The sequence below is a fragment of the Globicephala melas genome, chromosome 3, assembly GCF_963455315.2.
Source record: "Globicephala melas chromosome 3, mGloMel1.2, whole genome shotgun sequence".
In the NCBI taxonomy this organism is placed as follows: domain Eukaryota; kingdom Metazoa; phylum Chordata; class Mammalia; order Artiodactyla; family Delphinidae; genus Globicephala; species Globicephala melas.
In genome coordinates, this window is record NC_083316.1 from 143,177,479 (window position 1) to 143,194,893 (window position 17,415).

Sequence of the window (17,415 nt, forward strand, 5' to 3'; positions counted from 1 at the left end):
CTCTCTCACTGTGTCCCCGACAGCCTCTGTAGCAGCTCTGCTTCATCCACTCTGGCCAGCCTTCCCATCCTTGTACAAGCTAAGCTTCATCCTCCCTAAGAGCCTTTGCTGGTCCAGGGCCAGCAATACTCTGACCTGGGCATTTTGCACGACTGGCTTCTTCTACTCATTCTTAGGTCTCAGCTCAAAGGCCCCAAAGAGGCCTATCTTGACCTGGAAGTTTCACTTCTCTCTCCCATCACCCTCTGTTGTTTCCTTCACAGCAAAGGTCACGCCCCTAAATTACCCCTTCTTTCTTCTATGTCATCTGTTTCTTCACACCAGGAGTGCAAGGTCTATGAGTCTACCTCTTCATAGTTTTTCCATTTCCCAGATAAGGTACCTCAAGAAGGTCATATTCAAAACAGGCCTTTCCGCTAACCACTACAACATACTGCTTTTCTACCTTAAAGCCAGCATCACATTTCTTCTACAACACTAATGAAATTTGGAAGTTGTTTCTGAAGGAGGTTCAAATAAGTACAGAATGTGTGCTGTCGCAAAAAGGTCTTCGGAAAAATCACCTCCAAGGTAAAACTTTCCCATAGTAAGAAACTTTCCCCTTTCACAGTAAATTTATTTGACCGTGGAATTTGTCGTTCATGAGTTTACCTAACATAGCACCTTCAGTCTTTTCGAATCAAATCTTTAATAGTTTAAATGGTTATTAAGTGTCTCTTAAGGGATTATATATTTTTCCCTGATTAGATAACAAATCAAATATTCATCATAAAATTGTAATTAAAATGCATAAGCTGCAAAAAAGAGTTAATAATTTAAATCACTGAGGACTTATTTTAGGGAATTAAAGGATCAAAACACAGGTTTAACTGGTGGCAGAGAGGTAACATTTGTATCATTCTGTTGGCTTCCTCTCTTTTTGCCTTGGCCAGAGAAGCCATCTAGATGGCAGAGATTACCCTCTTGGCTTCTGTGACCAGCATCTGAATGAAGGTTCAAGGGCCTCGGTGCCATGATTAGCTCTGTGGCTCCCACAGTCCTCCCCTCAGTCCAGACCAGTTGCTCCCTACAAAGGATGACCTTGCTGTCCGGGGGACATGGTCAGTGTCTGACATTTTATGAGTCACGACAAGGAGAAAGAGAGGAGGTGCTGCCGGCATCTAGTGGGTGGAGGCCAGGGATGCCGCTAAACGTCCTGTGTGCACAGGACAGCCTCACCACAAAGAATGGTCCAGCCCCAAATGTCAGTCATGCCAGGGCTGACAAATCTGATGTAGACACTAGCATCTCCCAGGAACGTACCGGAGGAGCTGGACGGTATCAACACAGGGAGTGTCCTTTGGTTCGATGTCAAAGGCCCGATGCATGGAGCACTTATTAGAGGCCAGGCCGGTGCTCAGACGTTACCAAACTGCCCAAATAAATCATGGCAATAGCCCATGAGAGCCCTGAGAGCCTCTTATTATCCTTTACATAGAAGCAGAAACTAAGGGCCGGAGAAGTGGAGTGGCTTACCCAGGTCCCCCAGCTAGAATGTAGCCAAGTCAGGGTTCAGGAAGCAGGTTAAGAGCCCTCCTCGTAGGCCCCTCGCAGCACCTGAGTTTCGTGTCCGGGATCAGAGCAGGGCAGACCTCCTTAACACCCTCAGCCCCTCAGCAGCATGAATTCTGCAGCATTCTGAAAAATGGCCTTGGTGTTAGCTTCCCCCCCCCTCCCCATTTTGGATCTGGAGTGCATTTTTGCCACAAAGTACTTCTGCAGTGGAATGCCGGCGGGGGGTGGGGGGCAGCGGGGGAAAGTGGAGCAGTTGGACTTTAAATAGCTAGGCGTTCTCCACACTGCAGCGAGAACAGCTGCCCCAAAGCCTGTGCTCTTTTCTTTGACTTTCCATCTTCTCAGCCACGAGCTCTGGGGGATTGGAGAGGGGCCAGAATTATGCGGCCAAATGTGAATCCAAAGAAAACTGCAAGGTGTCCCCCAAAGCTCTGTGCCCAGTGCTTCCGTATCTCTCCACACACAGCAAAATCCAAGCCTCTTCCAGGGAATTCCCTCCCTTTTCAATCCTCAAGGTATTTCATCCTTGATCTGCCCAGCCAGTACTACCAGCAGTACCCATGGGTAGGGCCACGCACTGAGGGACGCTATGTCTTCATGAGATAGGGAGCTCATGGAGCCCAGGAATGTCAGATACAGAAAGGCTGAAATATGCAGTCTTCAGCAGCTGCAAAACCCAGAGAGGGAAGGTAACTTCTTTAAGGCCACGTAGCAGGGTGGGGCAGATAGGAGCCAGAGGCTTAGTTTCCTGGCTTTAAATCCAGTACATGCTTCCCCCAAAGGGACCCGGTCACCAATCAGAGAACAGGTGCCTGGCATTTCTCGTTTGAGCCAAGATCTATCTGAGACCCACAACCTAGACCAGGATGAATGGAGGAACCTCACACCTGAGAGTGAGCGCCTTCTTTAATTTTGCACCCCACGTGGGCCTCCCTCACCGCCTCCCGTCCCTGCCCTGCACAGACCTCTTCTCATTGATGGTGATGATGGCAAACACCTCCCCCACAAACAAGCCACAGTCTTGGACAGAACCCCCCAAATCATTTAGTCATTCAACAAATATACACCGAGCCTCTCCTCTGCAGGAATGTACGAGACACAGAACCCACAAAGAATCCACAGTCTCATGGGGGGGGTGAGGCATACGTGAAACCAGTCACTGCAAAGCTATATCCTGAGTGTCCATGATAGACATAAGGCCAAGGGGTGATGGCAGACCAGCAGAGGGACATTGAAGGCTTCCAGAGCCGGTAAAGCTTGAATTTTGAAAGCTACAGAGGAATTAGATTAGGTAAGAGAGAAGGGCATTGTGGGCAAAGAAAATGGCAAAGGCACAGAGGCGAGAGGCAGCAGAGCACATGTGGGGACATCTGAGAAGGCTCAGGGTGTGCAGAGTGGAGGAGGGAGAGGTTGGGGAAGCAGGTCTGGACAGACAGAGACAGGTCGTGTGTGCCAGGCTGGGCAGAGTGCACTTTACCCCAAGTATTGGCTTTACCTCCCTCCACTTAGCATCTTGGTCCCCAAAATCGCAACGACCCCTCTTCCTTCAAACTGATGTGTCTACTTGGATTATTCTTGAACGCACATGCTCAGAGCAGGGAAAAAAGGAGGGCCTTTCCTTATGTTTCCTCATTGCCCGTGGCAGGAGGAAGCAGCCTGGCAGGGTGGTAACGAGGCTTTGGGGTCAGGAAGCTTTGGTTCACGTCCTGGCCCCTCCACTGCTCCACAGTGTGAGCCGAAGCAAGTCATTCTCTCTCCCTCTCTCTGAGCCTCAGTTTTGTCCTCCGTAAAGTGGGGCTAATGACGGTTCCTACCTTATAGGACACTGTGAGGCACAGATGAGTTTATACGTGCAAAACACTTAGCACAGTGCTTCTGGTAGGTCAGTGGGCATCAGAGTCACCGCAAGGCATGAGCCTCTCCCCCAGTTTCTCGTCCGATAGGTCTGGTATGGGGCCCGCTGACGTGCATTTCTAGCGAATACCCAGATGATGCTGACACTTTGAGAACCACTGACTTGGCACACTATGTCCCCTTTAGAGGGGAGCTCGAGAGCCTGCAGTGAGTGATGTCTCCAGGCGTGGTGGCCCTGGGCTGCCTGATGGGGAAACAAGCCCAGATGCTCTGCTTCTCAAGGCAGTGGCGACTTGATTGGCATATGGACGCTGCAGACATCCCTGGGCTCACATCTCTGTGGCAGGTTCCCTGGCTCTCTCTCCTGCCACGTTTGTCCCTGCGTGTTGCCGCACAGATCTGTGGACGCACCCCTGTCTGGCCCCTCCAATCTCTATTCTTAATTATGAAGGCCCTGGTTTCTTAATGTCTTCCCACCTCCACCCAGATCATGCCACCAGCTTTGCTAGGCTGGGCTACTGTTCCTGCAGCTGCCAGTCTGTCCCACACAGAGCCCTCAGAAGAATTCTTTTAAGAGTCAGGTCATATCACGCCTCTTCTGGTATTTTCCCAGGGCGTCTCATCTCCCGTAGCGTGGCGTCCAGGTGCAACGTTGGCCATTGCTTTGCATCAGCAGGTGCCCGCTTCCATCTGATCTCATTTTGTCCTTCTATTCCTCTCCCTCCACTGGGCCAGCATCCACCATCCTGTTCTCCCCATAGCTCACAAAATACAGCCCAACCCTGGCCATTTGCACCTGCTGTTCCCTCTGCCCAGAATGCTTTTCCCTCAGATGTTTCCGTGACTTGTTTCCTCATTTCATTTAGGTTTCTACCCAAACATGACTTCTTCAGAGATGCCATCCCTGGCTCCCCTCCAACCCTCTCCAACCCTTTGCCCTGCTTTACTTTTCTTCAAAGCACTATCACTCTTGCAAAGTCTATTATACATTTATTTGTTCATTGTGTCCCCTCTCGAATCTAGACCCACAACCTCAGGGTCCCTGTCTGTCTTGGTCAATTCCTTATTAAATGAATTGAAGAATGAAAGCTTTAATGAGAAGTATCTAGGATAAAAAGCAGTTGTCATTTATTCAGTAGATTATTTTAGGATGAAAGAAACACATGCACACAGACAGTGACACCCAAGTCACTGTATATCACTGACACCATTTTCTCAATGCCAAGAAAATCCAAATGTAAGATACACTGTTTGTTTCACTAAGACGTGAACACGTGATTCTGCTGCTTTTCACCTCTGTAGCCGACTTTGCTCACCCAGTGTATCGGCTTCCTGTGGGCTGATGGCAGTAGGTAGGCAAGCTCCCTCCTCCAAGACAGGAGGAAAGGCAGGGGCGGCCAGGGATGGCTGTTGAGTGAGCCCAGACGTCCCACACGATGGCTTGCTTGGCCAGATGTGGAATAGTGAGGAAGCCAGAGTAAACAGATGGTTACTCTCCGCTGAATGCTTTTGCATAAAGCTTATTTAGTCTTTCGCAACAGCTCTATTATGCTGATATGATTATTATTTCCATTTTACCGATGAGGAAGCTGAGGCTCAGAGAGGTAAAGTAACCAGCCCAAAGCCACACAGACAGTGTGTTGCCGACCTCCAGATGCTGTGTTCATAACTGGCAATAGAATACCAGCTCCTAGTACCGACGCAGCAGAGTGGATGTGAAGATTAAATGAGAAAATCTCTAGGGAGCGTTCAGCACAGTGCCTGGAGTGTAGTAATGGCCGTGTTTAGGAAATTCATACTTCTGATTTCCCTAGTCTAGCAGGAAGTTTGTAGATAGCTGAGTCTGGTCCTTCTCCCAGTTGCAGGGCTGTGGGTATTTGTCTATTCTTCACACGGTCATCAAAGCTGCTAATTCTCTCAGCTTTGGGGCCGGTCCTCCCACCTCCCCCCGCAAGAGACGGGATCTCTCCTCAGGCGGAAAGTCACTGTTCCGGCTTGTTGCTCAGAGGTGTCGGTGGTGACAGCCCCTTTCCTTTCTGAGGGGCCCAGCAGGTCACTGCCTGGCACCCCACCAGGCTGCCACCCCCGGCCGGGCCTGGACTCCCCGGCCATCGGCTCACTTCTGTCTGACCTGTCAGTGGGCTCTTGGAAATGGTGGTTGATGAGGTCAACAGGCGTGTGGGGTGGAGCAGACTGGGCTGGGAGAGGCCAGAAACAGCAGGGCAAGGGCGAGCATGTGGGGAAATCAGTGGCTGAGATCAGAGGCCCCTGCTCTCTGTTGCCACTGGTTTTTTGTAACAGGAAAGGGGGGAAGACAGCTGCAGGCAGGGTAGAAAGCCCCTGGGGATAAAAACATGGCCCTGGGCTAACAAGGGTGAGACTGTGCCAGAGAGGCCTGTCAGGGATATCCAAGGTGAAAACTTTCTGATCAAGTGAGATCATTATTCCTTGAGCCTGTATCTGGGTTGTGGAGAAGCAGCAGTGGGAGGGGGTGGGGAAGAAGGGAGAGAGAGAGAGTGAAAGAGAAAGACCAAAAGAAACAGCAACTAGAAAAAAAATGTTTTCTGAAGGCTTGGCCTTTCCTTCCCCACATTCTACAACATTCACAGGGAACCTTGATATGGCTGTGATCACTCACAGCCTCCTATGAAGAATGGAGGGTAGAAACCAAGAGTGTAGGCTTTGGAGGTGGACGGACTAGGGGTGAATCACTCCTCCATCATTGACTTGCTGTGTGATTGTGGGCAAGGCCCTTAACCTCTCTGAGCCTAAGTTTCTTTATCTGCGAAGTAGAGATCACAGAAGCCTCCTCAAAGGGTTCTTGTGAGCCTTACTGGATGGTGTCTGGATAAGGTTGCATGATGCAGGCTGAGAAAGCACAGAGGAGCTTAAGCTGCTGGTGAGGGGGACAGCCCTGTGGTGGTCCACCCAAGTCAGAAGTGTAAGCTGGTAAACTTAGGAGCTGGGGCAGAGGGCAACGAAAACATTCTGTGTCCCAGTTTTCCAAAAAATAAATCGCCCTTCAGTATGTCTTTAAATTGTCCCTCTTCTGTTTGACGTAGTCCTGCCTTAACTAAAAGAGCTTGGTGCAGGCCCTAAGCATGTCTTAGTGGCAGGTACAACAAACAGCTCCTGTGTATCGGCCACTCGGAATGTTTAACGGTAACAGACCTATCATGGCAGCTGCATGTAGGATTTAACGCTGGAGTGCAGCAAACTGGGTTCAGAACCCAGCCCCACCATACAGAAGCTGCACGGTCTTAGGCGAGGTATTTAACCTCTCTCTATATCTGCAGTTCTTCATCTGTAAACAGCAGGGCTAATGATGCCTAGAGTTCTGGTGGTGATTTAGTGAGAGGATGCACGTAAAGCACTTAGCCTGGTGCCTGGCACTTAGTAAGCTTTTCCTAAATGCCAACTATCGACTCTCATAAGACATGGTTGCCATTAACACTTCATGGTCGTGCTGACCCCCCCAGGATCCTGTCACCTAGCACAGGACCCCTATGCTGAAATGCATTGGTTTGGGGGAGGCTCTGGGAGGCCAAGGACAGAGGCTCTGAGCTGATGTGCTGGTAGTGATGACGTGGTTTGCATTGGGCCTGATCCTGCATTTTATGAGACAATCAAGCCTGGGGCCGCCACTTGTGACCGTTGACTAGATGAAGGTTTGGCTGGTCCTTCCTGGGATAGAACCCCCAAACCTAGAGCTCTGTGTTCTCATGAAGTGCTCCCCAACCAGTAAGGCTGATTGCAGGGAGACTGTTGCAGGGAGATGCTGCAAGCCAAACGGGGTCCTTGGTCAGGAAGTACTGCACACTCCATTGCAACAGTAAAGAGTCCTAATGCATATTCACTCATCAAGGGCGCTGAGAACTCCTGGTGTGATTAAACCAGTTGAACTTTGTTTAACCAGTATCTCCCAGACTGCATTTGACCACAGACCCTCCTGTCCCGCCTCCATTTCTATTTCAGGGAACCCCGATTAACATCCGCAGGAGGCATAATTTGGAAAAGCTGGTTTCATTCCTGAGGGTCAGTTGTGCTGCTGTGGATATCTGAAAGGTGTTTCAATAATTCAGAGCAGGGGGTCTCGAGCTTTAGTGAACTGAGGAATCACTGGGGCCTTTTCATTAAAATGCAGATTCCTAGTTTCCGCCCTCAGGAATTTAGTGGGTGTGGGTGACAACCGGGATCAGTATTTTAACATCACTGAGGTGATTCCAGGACAAGAAATCAGGGAGCACAACGTGACCAGTAGTGGTTTAGTGCCTGACTTATAGAAGTATGGTGCTCAGAACACCGATGTCAGCGTCACCTAGGACCCTGTAAGAAATGCAGGCTCTCAAGCCCCAGTCTAGGACTACAGAATTAGAAGCTACAGTTTAACAAGCTCCCCAGGTGATTCTGATGCTGGTTAGAATTTGAGAAGCATTGGTTTTAAAGGGTTTGGTTAATAGTGTTTTGTTTTTTGTCTGTTTGTTTCATTTCTGATGAAGAACCATTCCAAAAAAAAAAACAACAACAACTAGACACACACTTCAAGATCATTGTCATAAAATTTCTACCATCCTTTATCCCCACCCCCATTCATGTGGGGTCGACCAGATGCCCCAGTAGCTTCGAGGTAAAGCCAGAGTCATATCAAAGAGAGGTCTTACCTGGATCATATCCCTGCCTTCAGTAACAGTGCCTGGGTTGTCCTAGGAAGCCTTTGCTTTCTTTCCCACATCCATCCTGAAGACTAGGAAAGCCAGCAAAGCATCTCTCAGGGAGGCCTCCACTCTGCCAGATCTCTGGTTGGACATGATGGATCTTCCATTGCTAAGTTACAGGAAAAGCTGGAAGGTGCTTTGGGGGCAAGGATCCCGGGGCTTGGAATTCACAGACTGACAAAAAGAGGTGACAAGAAGCAAGAGGAAAACTTCCAACAGGCCTTCCAGAAGGAGTGCAAATACAATTTTACTTCTTGCAATGTTTAAGGATGGCGGTTGCCCTGTGGAGGGAGAGGCAAGATGCCTGCTGAAAGACAGTCCATCAGGCAGCCAGGGTATTAATGGCAGGTGAAACCTTCCAAATGAGCACACTGTCAGCCAATCTATTGCTTTAAAAGGTTGGCAATGCGGGAGACCTAACAGCGGCAATGAAGAACTAATCTCATATTGCCAGGTTAAATCAAGTCAGCCTTGCCCATTCCTTTCACTTCTTAGTTACATCAAGCCAGAATACTTTCAATTATCCCTCACTTCCAACTTGTCAGCAGGCATTGGGTAAAATGCAAATAGAACAGTGCCTTTCCCTGGTGGAGAGCAGGAAGTATCATCGAGAATAGCCTCCCTTTATTGAGTTCTTCCTCTGTGTTAAGTGCAGTACCTTCATCTTCTCATTTCACGGGGCCCGTCTTAGCATCTCCGTGCTCTCTGGTGACGTAGGTGCTATTAAGTCCATTCTATAGCTGGGAACACTGAGTCACAGGAGGTCAATCACTTGCCAAATTTACATAGCTAATGAATGATAGAACAGGTTTTAAAACCAGACCATTCTGACTGTAAAACCTGTATTATTATGTTATTTGTCTAACTAGGATAGGAGCCCAGTGGTTCCCTGAGCTTTGGAGTGCCCACCTTAAAATTTTCTAAGTGCTGTTCCAGTGGCAGGGACTGGCCAGGATCAGCAATGCTGTCTGGGAAGAGCACCCTCACCCGGACTAGGACCCCCATGAGCCCTGGGCCCTGTTTCTCCCTTTCAGGGTGCTCTCTGACCCTCTGCCTCTCCTCACCTCCACCCCCATGCATGTAGGGTTGACCAGATACCCTAAGGTGTTGGAAGATTTGCATCTCTGAGCTATCTCAGGGTCCAATGCCTAGCCTCAATTCTAGAGGGCAGATTGGCAAGGCGATTGCTCCTGCTGGCTGAAGGAGTGTATGTTTTGCAAGCTTATGTAAGATCAGGCTGCCACAATAATGCTGGTATGCTGATTTGGGAAACTCAAATTGTTTATATAGATAGGGGCCGGGCAGAAAAATATTAGCCAGGAGCCCCCCCACACTTTCCTCACGGTCCTGCAGGAGCTCACCTTAAAACAAAATAACTCCCGAGACAAAACAAATGCTATGGTCGCCATATTTCTTCTTTACTCAAGAACCCCTTTATGCTGCTGGCTAAAATTCAGGAGCCTTTGGCTTTTGCCAGCCCTCCGAGAAGGGTGCTCTCCAGCGCCCCCTGCTCCCTCTTCATTTCCATCACAAAGAGCAGACAGCGCAGGACTCTCCCTTTTTGCCCCAGCTTGTTGCCTCCTGCCTTCTCGACACTGCTTCATTGATTTCCCCAGCTCCCCACTGTTAACCGATCTCCAAAATAGCCATAGGGGGACTTCCCTGGTGGCGCAGTGGTAAAGAATCCGCCTGCCAATGCAGGGGACACAGGTTCAATCCCTGGTCCGGGAAGATCCCACATGCCGCGGAGCAACACAGCCCGTGCGCCACAACTACTGAGCCTGCGCTCTAGAGCCCACAAGCCATAGCTACTGAGCCCACGTGCCACAACTACTGAAGCCCACACACCTAGAGCCCGTGCTCAGCAACAAGAGAAGCCACCACAATGAGAAGCCCACGCACCGCAACGAAGCGTAGCCCCTGCTTGCCGCAACTAGAGAAAACCCACACACAGCAACGAAGACCCAACGCAGCAAAAAATAAAGAAATAAATAAACTTATTTAAAATATATATATATAGCCCTAGGGTATATTGCATTCACCACCTTAACTCCCTGTATTTTTCCTGGGAAAATGACAATTTGGCAAGTACCTCACTCTGGATGCGAAACGGACATATATGATGCCAAGAAGACTCACAAAGAAGAAAAGCAGTAGAAATGACTGAGACACTTAGTAGGTTACTAGGTGCTCACAACTGTTCTAAGGACCTGATGTGGATTATCTTCTTTAGTCCTCCCAATGCTCCTTGAAACACCATCATCACCATCCCCATCCCCATCACCATCCCCATCCCCATCCCCATCCCCATCCCCATCCTCATCCTCACCATCATGCCTACTTTGTACATAAGGGGAACAGGGCACAGAGAGGGTGATTATCTTGCCTAAAGTCAGTCTGTTAGCAAATACATAAAGTGCATCAACTTAAATATACACCTTGATGAATTTTTATAGACATATTCACCAGTGAAGCCAAGTGAATAAGATGAAGATCTAGAAAATTCCCAGAACCTGAAAAGTCCCCTGTATTCTTTTCCAGCTAATACCTCCCCATTAAGGTGACCACAATTTCTAACTTTCTACTGTAGTTCATGAACTTTGCCTGTCCTCGAGCACCCTGTACATGAAAGACTATGTAGTCTTGAAAGCCCATGTTTTACCCGGTCCACCCTCCGGCCTCCTGACCCACTGAGTGGGGAAGGTAGATTTGGTGGTTGGTAGCCCCTCTCAGCAAACCATGGTCTGGGAAAAGTGGGGCTCATTTTTCACATCAGAGCGGCTGCCTAGTTCCCCAACGAGTGCTGCGTGCAGACGCTAGCAGCGCTATCCATGGCGCCTGCAGTGAATTGTGGGAGTCGATTTGTGCCACCCTGTCACAAAATAAAACTAAGAAAAGTAAATTTGGATCTTCCTCTGAAGCCTTTACCGCCCAAGGAAACCGGAGAGCTCATGCAGGTTGTAGAGGGAGTCACTTGCATACCAAGCTGCAGGGAACAAAAGGCACCCAAAACTGACCCAAATGCTTCCATCTGGATTCTCCCAAAGCTGCCCAGTGTACGAAGATCAATAAATGAAATAAACCTCCTCTCATTCCTGGAGACTTTGCTTCCGTGTAGGAGTGAGGCATGGACTCAGGCAGCCTTCCCGAGGCAGAAAAGCTGTGCATGTTTCAGCCAACTCGGAAATTCAGATGTTTGCTGTGGCGTCTCTGTAACCTCTCTGTTTACCCGTGACCCCCTTCCCCCGAGTGTAGCATCGCTAGTAGGTGTTCAATTAAGGCTTTGAGGTTAAATCTCTTGACTTTTTAGGCGCTCCTTAAAAAGTCTTGCAGGGCTTCCCTGGTGGCGCAGGGGTTGAGAGTCCTCCTGCCGATGCAGGGGACGCGGGTTCGTGCCCCGGTCGGGGAAGATCCCACATGCCGCGGAGCGGCTGGGCCCGTGAGCCATGGCCGCTGAGCCTGCGCGTCCGGAGCCTGTGCTCCGCAACGGGAGAGGCCGCCCAGAAGGGCAACCTTGTGCCAGCAGTAAACAGCTGAAAGGGGCTTTGAGTCTCACAGGTAGATAGTATGGTCCTCAGCAGCCTGCCTTGCAGGGAATGAATTCCCAGGCATCTTGTTTCTCATGTTGATTCCTTTTCAGATGTTCATCTCAAACAGCCACACACTTCCCCAGCTGTAGGAGCAGACAGGCCTTCAGAAGTGATTAAATCTCATGGCTGCTCACACTTTCCCAGCTTGATGGGTGTCCACTGCCCTGTCTTCAGCCTCCCTTTGGGAAGGAAACATCTCCTCCTTCCAATAATGAAGAAGACAGGGGTGATGATCTCATGGGTTGCCTTTTCCTACTTTTTCTCCAAAGCTGCTGCTCCGCCTCTTGGCTCACTTACTCGGCTTCTCTGAGCCTCAGTTTCCAACTCTGTAGGATGGGTGATACCGTGATGCGGGGGATGATATACAGTGTAGTGGGTGCTTGCTACACCAGGCACTCTTCCAAGTCCTGAATATGTAATAACTGCTTTCATCCTCCCAACAGCACCTTATAATGTTATCATCTTCTTCATTTTGTACATAAGGAAACGGAGGCACAGAGCAGTTCATTGTCCAAGGTCAGCAGATTGGTAGTCGCTGATCTGAGATTCAAACCCAGATACCCTGATCCAGAGTCTGCAGCTTAAGGGTTATATGATTCTGCTTTGTAAGGTTACCATGAGGATTTAAATCAAGAATAGATGTAAATCCTGTGCAATATATAGCATTTATTATCACCACCCATTATTATTATCTTATCACTATTTGAAAACATAGCATTCTTGCCAAGATGCAACCTACCTATAGCACATACCAGTGAATGACTCTCATCAGGGGACATTCATTTCATTTATGTTTATGTCCAGTTTTTATAAATTGAAAAAGTGGAAAACTTCAGGGAGTTTCTGGTTATAGTAATACCTACTGTTCATTGAACACATACTATATGCCAGACTGATACTATATCTGTCAACTCCCTATCACATAACCCTATGATATATGCATTGTTGTCACTCAGTTTTTTGTTTTTTGTTTTTTGGTTTTTTTTGCGGTATGCGGGCCTCTCACTGTTGCGGCCTCTCCCATTGCAGAGCACAGGCTCCAGACACGCAGGCTCAGCGGCCATGACGCATGGGCCCAGCCACTCCGCGGCATGTGGGATCTTCCCGGACCGGGACACGAACCCGTGTCCCCTGCATCGGCGGGCGGACTCTCAACCACTGCGCCACCAGGGAAGCCCATCACTCAGTTTTAAAGGCAAAGAAATTGAGTTTCAGCCAGGTTGATTATCTTTCTAAGCTCACACAGCCAGGGCTTAGAGGATTCCACAGGCCAGGCTCTTACCTCTGACGCTGTACAGATTTTTTGGCTTTTTACCTTGGGAATTCCAATCCAAAGGCTTCAATGTAGCCTTAACCTGATTTCTGCGTCACGTTGCCAGAACTGTTATGAAAGATTCTCTGATTTTCTTTATCAAAAGCAAGACAAAGAATGCCTAACCTACCGTTCCCAGAAAGTTTCTGCACGTCCATATTTCTCTGAAGTGGCCATTACAATTAGCATATGACGTACGTGTGTGGAACACAGCCAGAGCTACGACTTAGCGTGCGTTCTCACAGAAAGCACCTAGATGATAGGCGGCGGCCACATCTCACAGAGTGGAGTAAATGAGGATGTTTATTAAGCAGTTGCAGGGCACCACTGTGAGCCCTTGAGGAAGGCCTGGGTCACTTTCCCATAACCGCTGAGGCAGAATGGGGCCCTTTTCGAAGACTCTGCAAACTCTCTCACCAGGAAAAAAACCAAGCAGACAAACAAATAAGGAGGTGGATAAATAAAAAAATAAATCGTCCAGTGTCGTAGGGGGGCTGTGCCGCTTTCATGCCCCTGTTGAATGGAGACATTGGCAGCCTCTCAGGTCCTGAACTGGCAATTCAGAACAGTTTGATTGCTTGCTTGATTGTTTGCGAGATAACTGCAAGATTGTCAGTGACAGGGTAATTTACTGAAGATTGCCATGTCAGACTCCATGCGAGGGGCTTGCTGGCATAAAGATGCGCTTCTCATGACTGACAGGCCACGGGGAGATTGGAGTGCCAGTTTCAAGTTCACAGTGTTGTCTGCAAGTGTTCGGCGGCAGCAGGCCATAATCACGAAACATGATGAGGTCATTACAGGCGTAACGTGTGCTCACACTTAGTAATGGATAGAACCCCAAATGCGCCATCTCCGGAGCAGGTAAATGTAAATATGTAGGAGGAAATCATTTCTATCCTTTTTATCCCCTCTTTGTTAGCATTTGCCATCTGCTATTGCTGATGTGTTTGTAGGACATCTCCTGCCAGACGGGCCCTTGAATAAAAAGCCTGGAGTCAACAAAACAGTGGGGAAATTTGAGGTCCATGCTTTTGAAGCAGTCACAGTCACAGAAGGAGTAGCAGACTAGAGGGGGTTGGGAGAGGACAACGTTCAGTGCTTAATAGGCAAGACTGTCTGTAATTTATTATTCGCTCCTGATGTGAGGCCCTCAAGCTGGTTGTATGGAAAGGGGTTGGGGGCGGGAGGTGGCACATTCCCAGCTTCAGGAGGAAAAGGCCACCAGAGATGGATGGAACTCCTAATGGGACGAGGCCGGTGGCCTTAAAGAACTCTGTAGTGCTAATAACAGTGGCTTTCTTCTCACCTGAGAAGTTTCTGCAGCGGCTGGATGAAGCACTGCCAGCATGTCTCAGCAGGATATTTTTAAATCTGAAGCAGGCATTCCGTGGTGGATTCCTTCTGTCTAATGAAGGCGCTCCATGGAAGGTGACGGTAGAGGCAGAATACTCTGCCTTTTTTATTTTCTATTCTTTTCTTTTTCTTATTCTGCCAAGGGCCCCGGGAGCCACTGGATGATCTGAACGTGGGTCTGACATGGTACCTCAGCATCATTCTGCTGCTGAGATACACTTCTCCAGCACCGTTTCTTGGGTCTGAGATTTGCGGGCCCCTGGGGGGCACCCGATTCAACCAGCACATCAGGCTGAGGTGCTCAGAGCCATGACTTTGAAAGTCTCTAAATTTCAAGCGTGCATGCCTGCTCACCCTCCTGTGTCTGCGTTTCCAGAAAACTTTGTAAATCTAAATGTGTTACGAGGCACACGAGCAACATTTGCCCACGTGGAAGATGAGAGGCTAGTTTTAGTCATTTAAAGCTGAGCGGAACACGCAACCTCCTAATTTGTTGGTTTGCTAAAAAGAAAGTAGTGCATTAAAATCATTGTACATTAATTGCTAAGTTACAGTGGAACTTTGGTGAACTTAAATATTTCAATTTCATTAGTGGAACCAAACGTAAAGGGTAATGCCAAAAAAGTACGCTGTAGTAAATTTAAAGCACACAGCCAGGCCTCTGATTCAGTGTTCCAGTTCAAGTGTTTGTCAAGTCACAGCCCAGGGTTGGAGTGCATGTTTCTGTGATGCTAATTATGGCCCCAAAATGCCTCGCTATCAAATCAGGGAGTTACATGTAAGCAAGTTACTCTCCAAGCTCCTACGCTGTGTATTCGATCAATTCCCAGCAGAGTGAAGAAGGGTTGGCTAACTAATCCATTCTAATAGGAATTCTAAGGAGCAAACACTGCCCTAAACACCCTCATCCTCAGCCCCAACAGACATGTGAGGAATGGGAAACAGTCATTTACTCATTCAACAAACATTTGTTGAGTGCCTGATTCCATGGTTGGCACTAAGCGAGGCATGAATATAAAAACGAATACGACACTGTTCTTTTCAAAGAGCTCATTTTCCAGACAGGAAGGCAAGCATACGGAGACAATTAATTCTAGTACAAGCAAGTTGGCTTTAACAGCGGTCTCTAGTATGTCTTGTGCATTAGAATCACCTGAGAATCATGTTTAAAGTGCAGACTCCAGGACCTGCTCCTGGAAGCTGTGCCTGGGGAGCTCTGGGGTAGGCCCTTGATTCTCCCTACAGGATTGTGACGCAAAACCATTCTCTGAGAATCTCTGATTCAGGGACACACAGAACGGGAATACCTAAGCTAGCTCGGGCATCATCAGGAAGGCTTCCTGGAGGAGGCCACACCTAGTCTGGGTCTTAAAGGATGAGTCATAATCTGTTTCCTCCACTATACTGTCAGCTCCTTAAGGACAGACACCATCATTCTTTGTTCTCTGTTTTATTTCCCGAACAGGGATGACACTCAAATATTTGTTGAAGGGTAGATGAATAGGAATCAGCTCGGGAAAGAGGTGGAGGGGCAGGAATCTAGGCAAATAAATCAGAATGTTCAAAGTCCTGCAGGTATGGGGAAGGTGGTTTCAGGAGCAATTGGGGAAACTAATGGCTTAGTTTGTGCGTGCTCAAGCTAAAGCCATTTCTCCACATTTCCTGGAAAGTGTCAAACTCATCACCCTGGTTCTCCCACTAGTCAGCAGTACCCTCCCTGGCTTAGAGGGGGAAGGGACGGAATGCGTTTCTCCACTGAAGCAAGATTTAAGGAATCCCATGCATTTTGATGACTTGCACACGCATCAGCATGGGCCCCTGAGATCTGGCAACAGGTAATTCTTTTGCGCAATGTTGTTTAAGAGCAACATGTTTGTTTTTATTGCCAACCACTCAAATAATACTTGCTCATGATAGAAAAAGTAGAAATTCCAGAAAAATACAAGAAAGAAAAAGAGAGAAACACACTAATCTGCTACCTGGGGATAACCATTTGTCCGCATTCTCAGTTATTTCCTTTCAGTCTTGTACTTCCTGTGAGTGTATAGTGGAATTATCCTAGGCTTGTTGTGTGAGACCTGCCAATTCAGACCGTTGGGAAGGGTTCAGGCTGCTCGGGACAAGGTGTTAGCATCTCAAAGCAGCTTTGTGCCATGATATCTGCTGACCCCTGGCTCTGTCTCTGCCCTTCCAGATGGCCTGGTGGACTGCCTGGACCCTGACTGCTGCCTGCAGTCAGCCTGTCAGAACAGCCTGCTCTGCCGGGGGTCCCGGGACCCCCTGGACATCATTAAGCAGGGCCAGACAGACTCACCCGCAGTGAAGTCCTTCTACGACCGCATCAAGCTCCTGGCCGGCAAAGACAGCACCCACATCATTCCTGGAGACAACCCCTTCAACAGCAGGTAGGCGCCCTTCTGTCCCCGCAGGTGGCTGAGGTCGCTGCTTCCCCTTCCTGTCCAAGCAGGAGGAAGTGCTCCTGGTTTTTCTGTGGGCCTAGTTGGCCTGGAAACTACCCCCATGGGAGCAGCTCCCTGCTGTGGTTCATAGAAGGCCCTTTCCTCTCTGTGGGTCAAGCTCCAGAGCAGAGTCCTGGTCCCTCTATGGGATTTGGCCACCTGCAACCCAGAACCTGCTTAGAGACACCTGTTGATTGCCTGGTTTCTAGATCATTTTTACGATCTATTATTTTATGACATTATTGTTATATTAAATCTCCTTTTAGAATACCTCTCATTGTGGCTCTTATTTGATCATCCCTGAAATATTTCATTCAACAGAGTATTTTCTAAAAGCAGTTATAAACTTAATAACACAACTTAGCATTTGTGGCATCTTAGAGTCAAGATGATGCCAGTGGCTGGAATTTATTGAACGCCTGTGATGAGCTAGAGACTTGAAGCAGATTGGCTGTAATCCTCACAGTCACCCACCCCATCAGTGGCATCTGCTAATTGCCGAGTTGGTGCTAGACATTGTGCCAGTGCGTGTCCCCTTCTCATTCCAAAATGGCGGGGGGTAGGGGTGGGATGGG

The 17,415-nt window shown here is 48.6% G+C and overlaps 1 protein-coding gene across 6 annotated transcripts in view; it reads left to right on the forward strand.

The window, feature by feature from the left end:
- TENM2 (teneurin transmembrane protein 2) overlaps positions 1 to 17,415 on the forward strand; it is a 3,004,989-nt gene that overhangs the window by 2,885,743 nt on the left and 101,831 nt on the right. For all 6 annotated transcript variants that reach the window (XM_060296575.1, XM_060296573.1, XM_060296574.1 and 3 more), the window contains one exon: positions 16,576 to 16,786. In XM_060296575.1, coding sequence (XP_060152558.1) covers positions 16,576 to 16,786 — 211 coding nt within the window. The remainder of the gene's footprint in view (positions 1 to 16,575; positions 16,787 to 17,415) is intronic.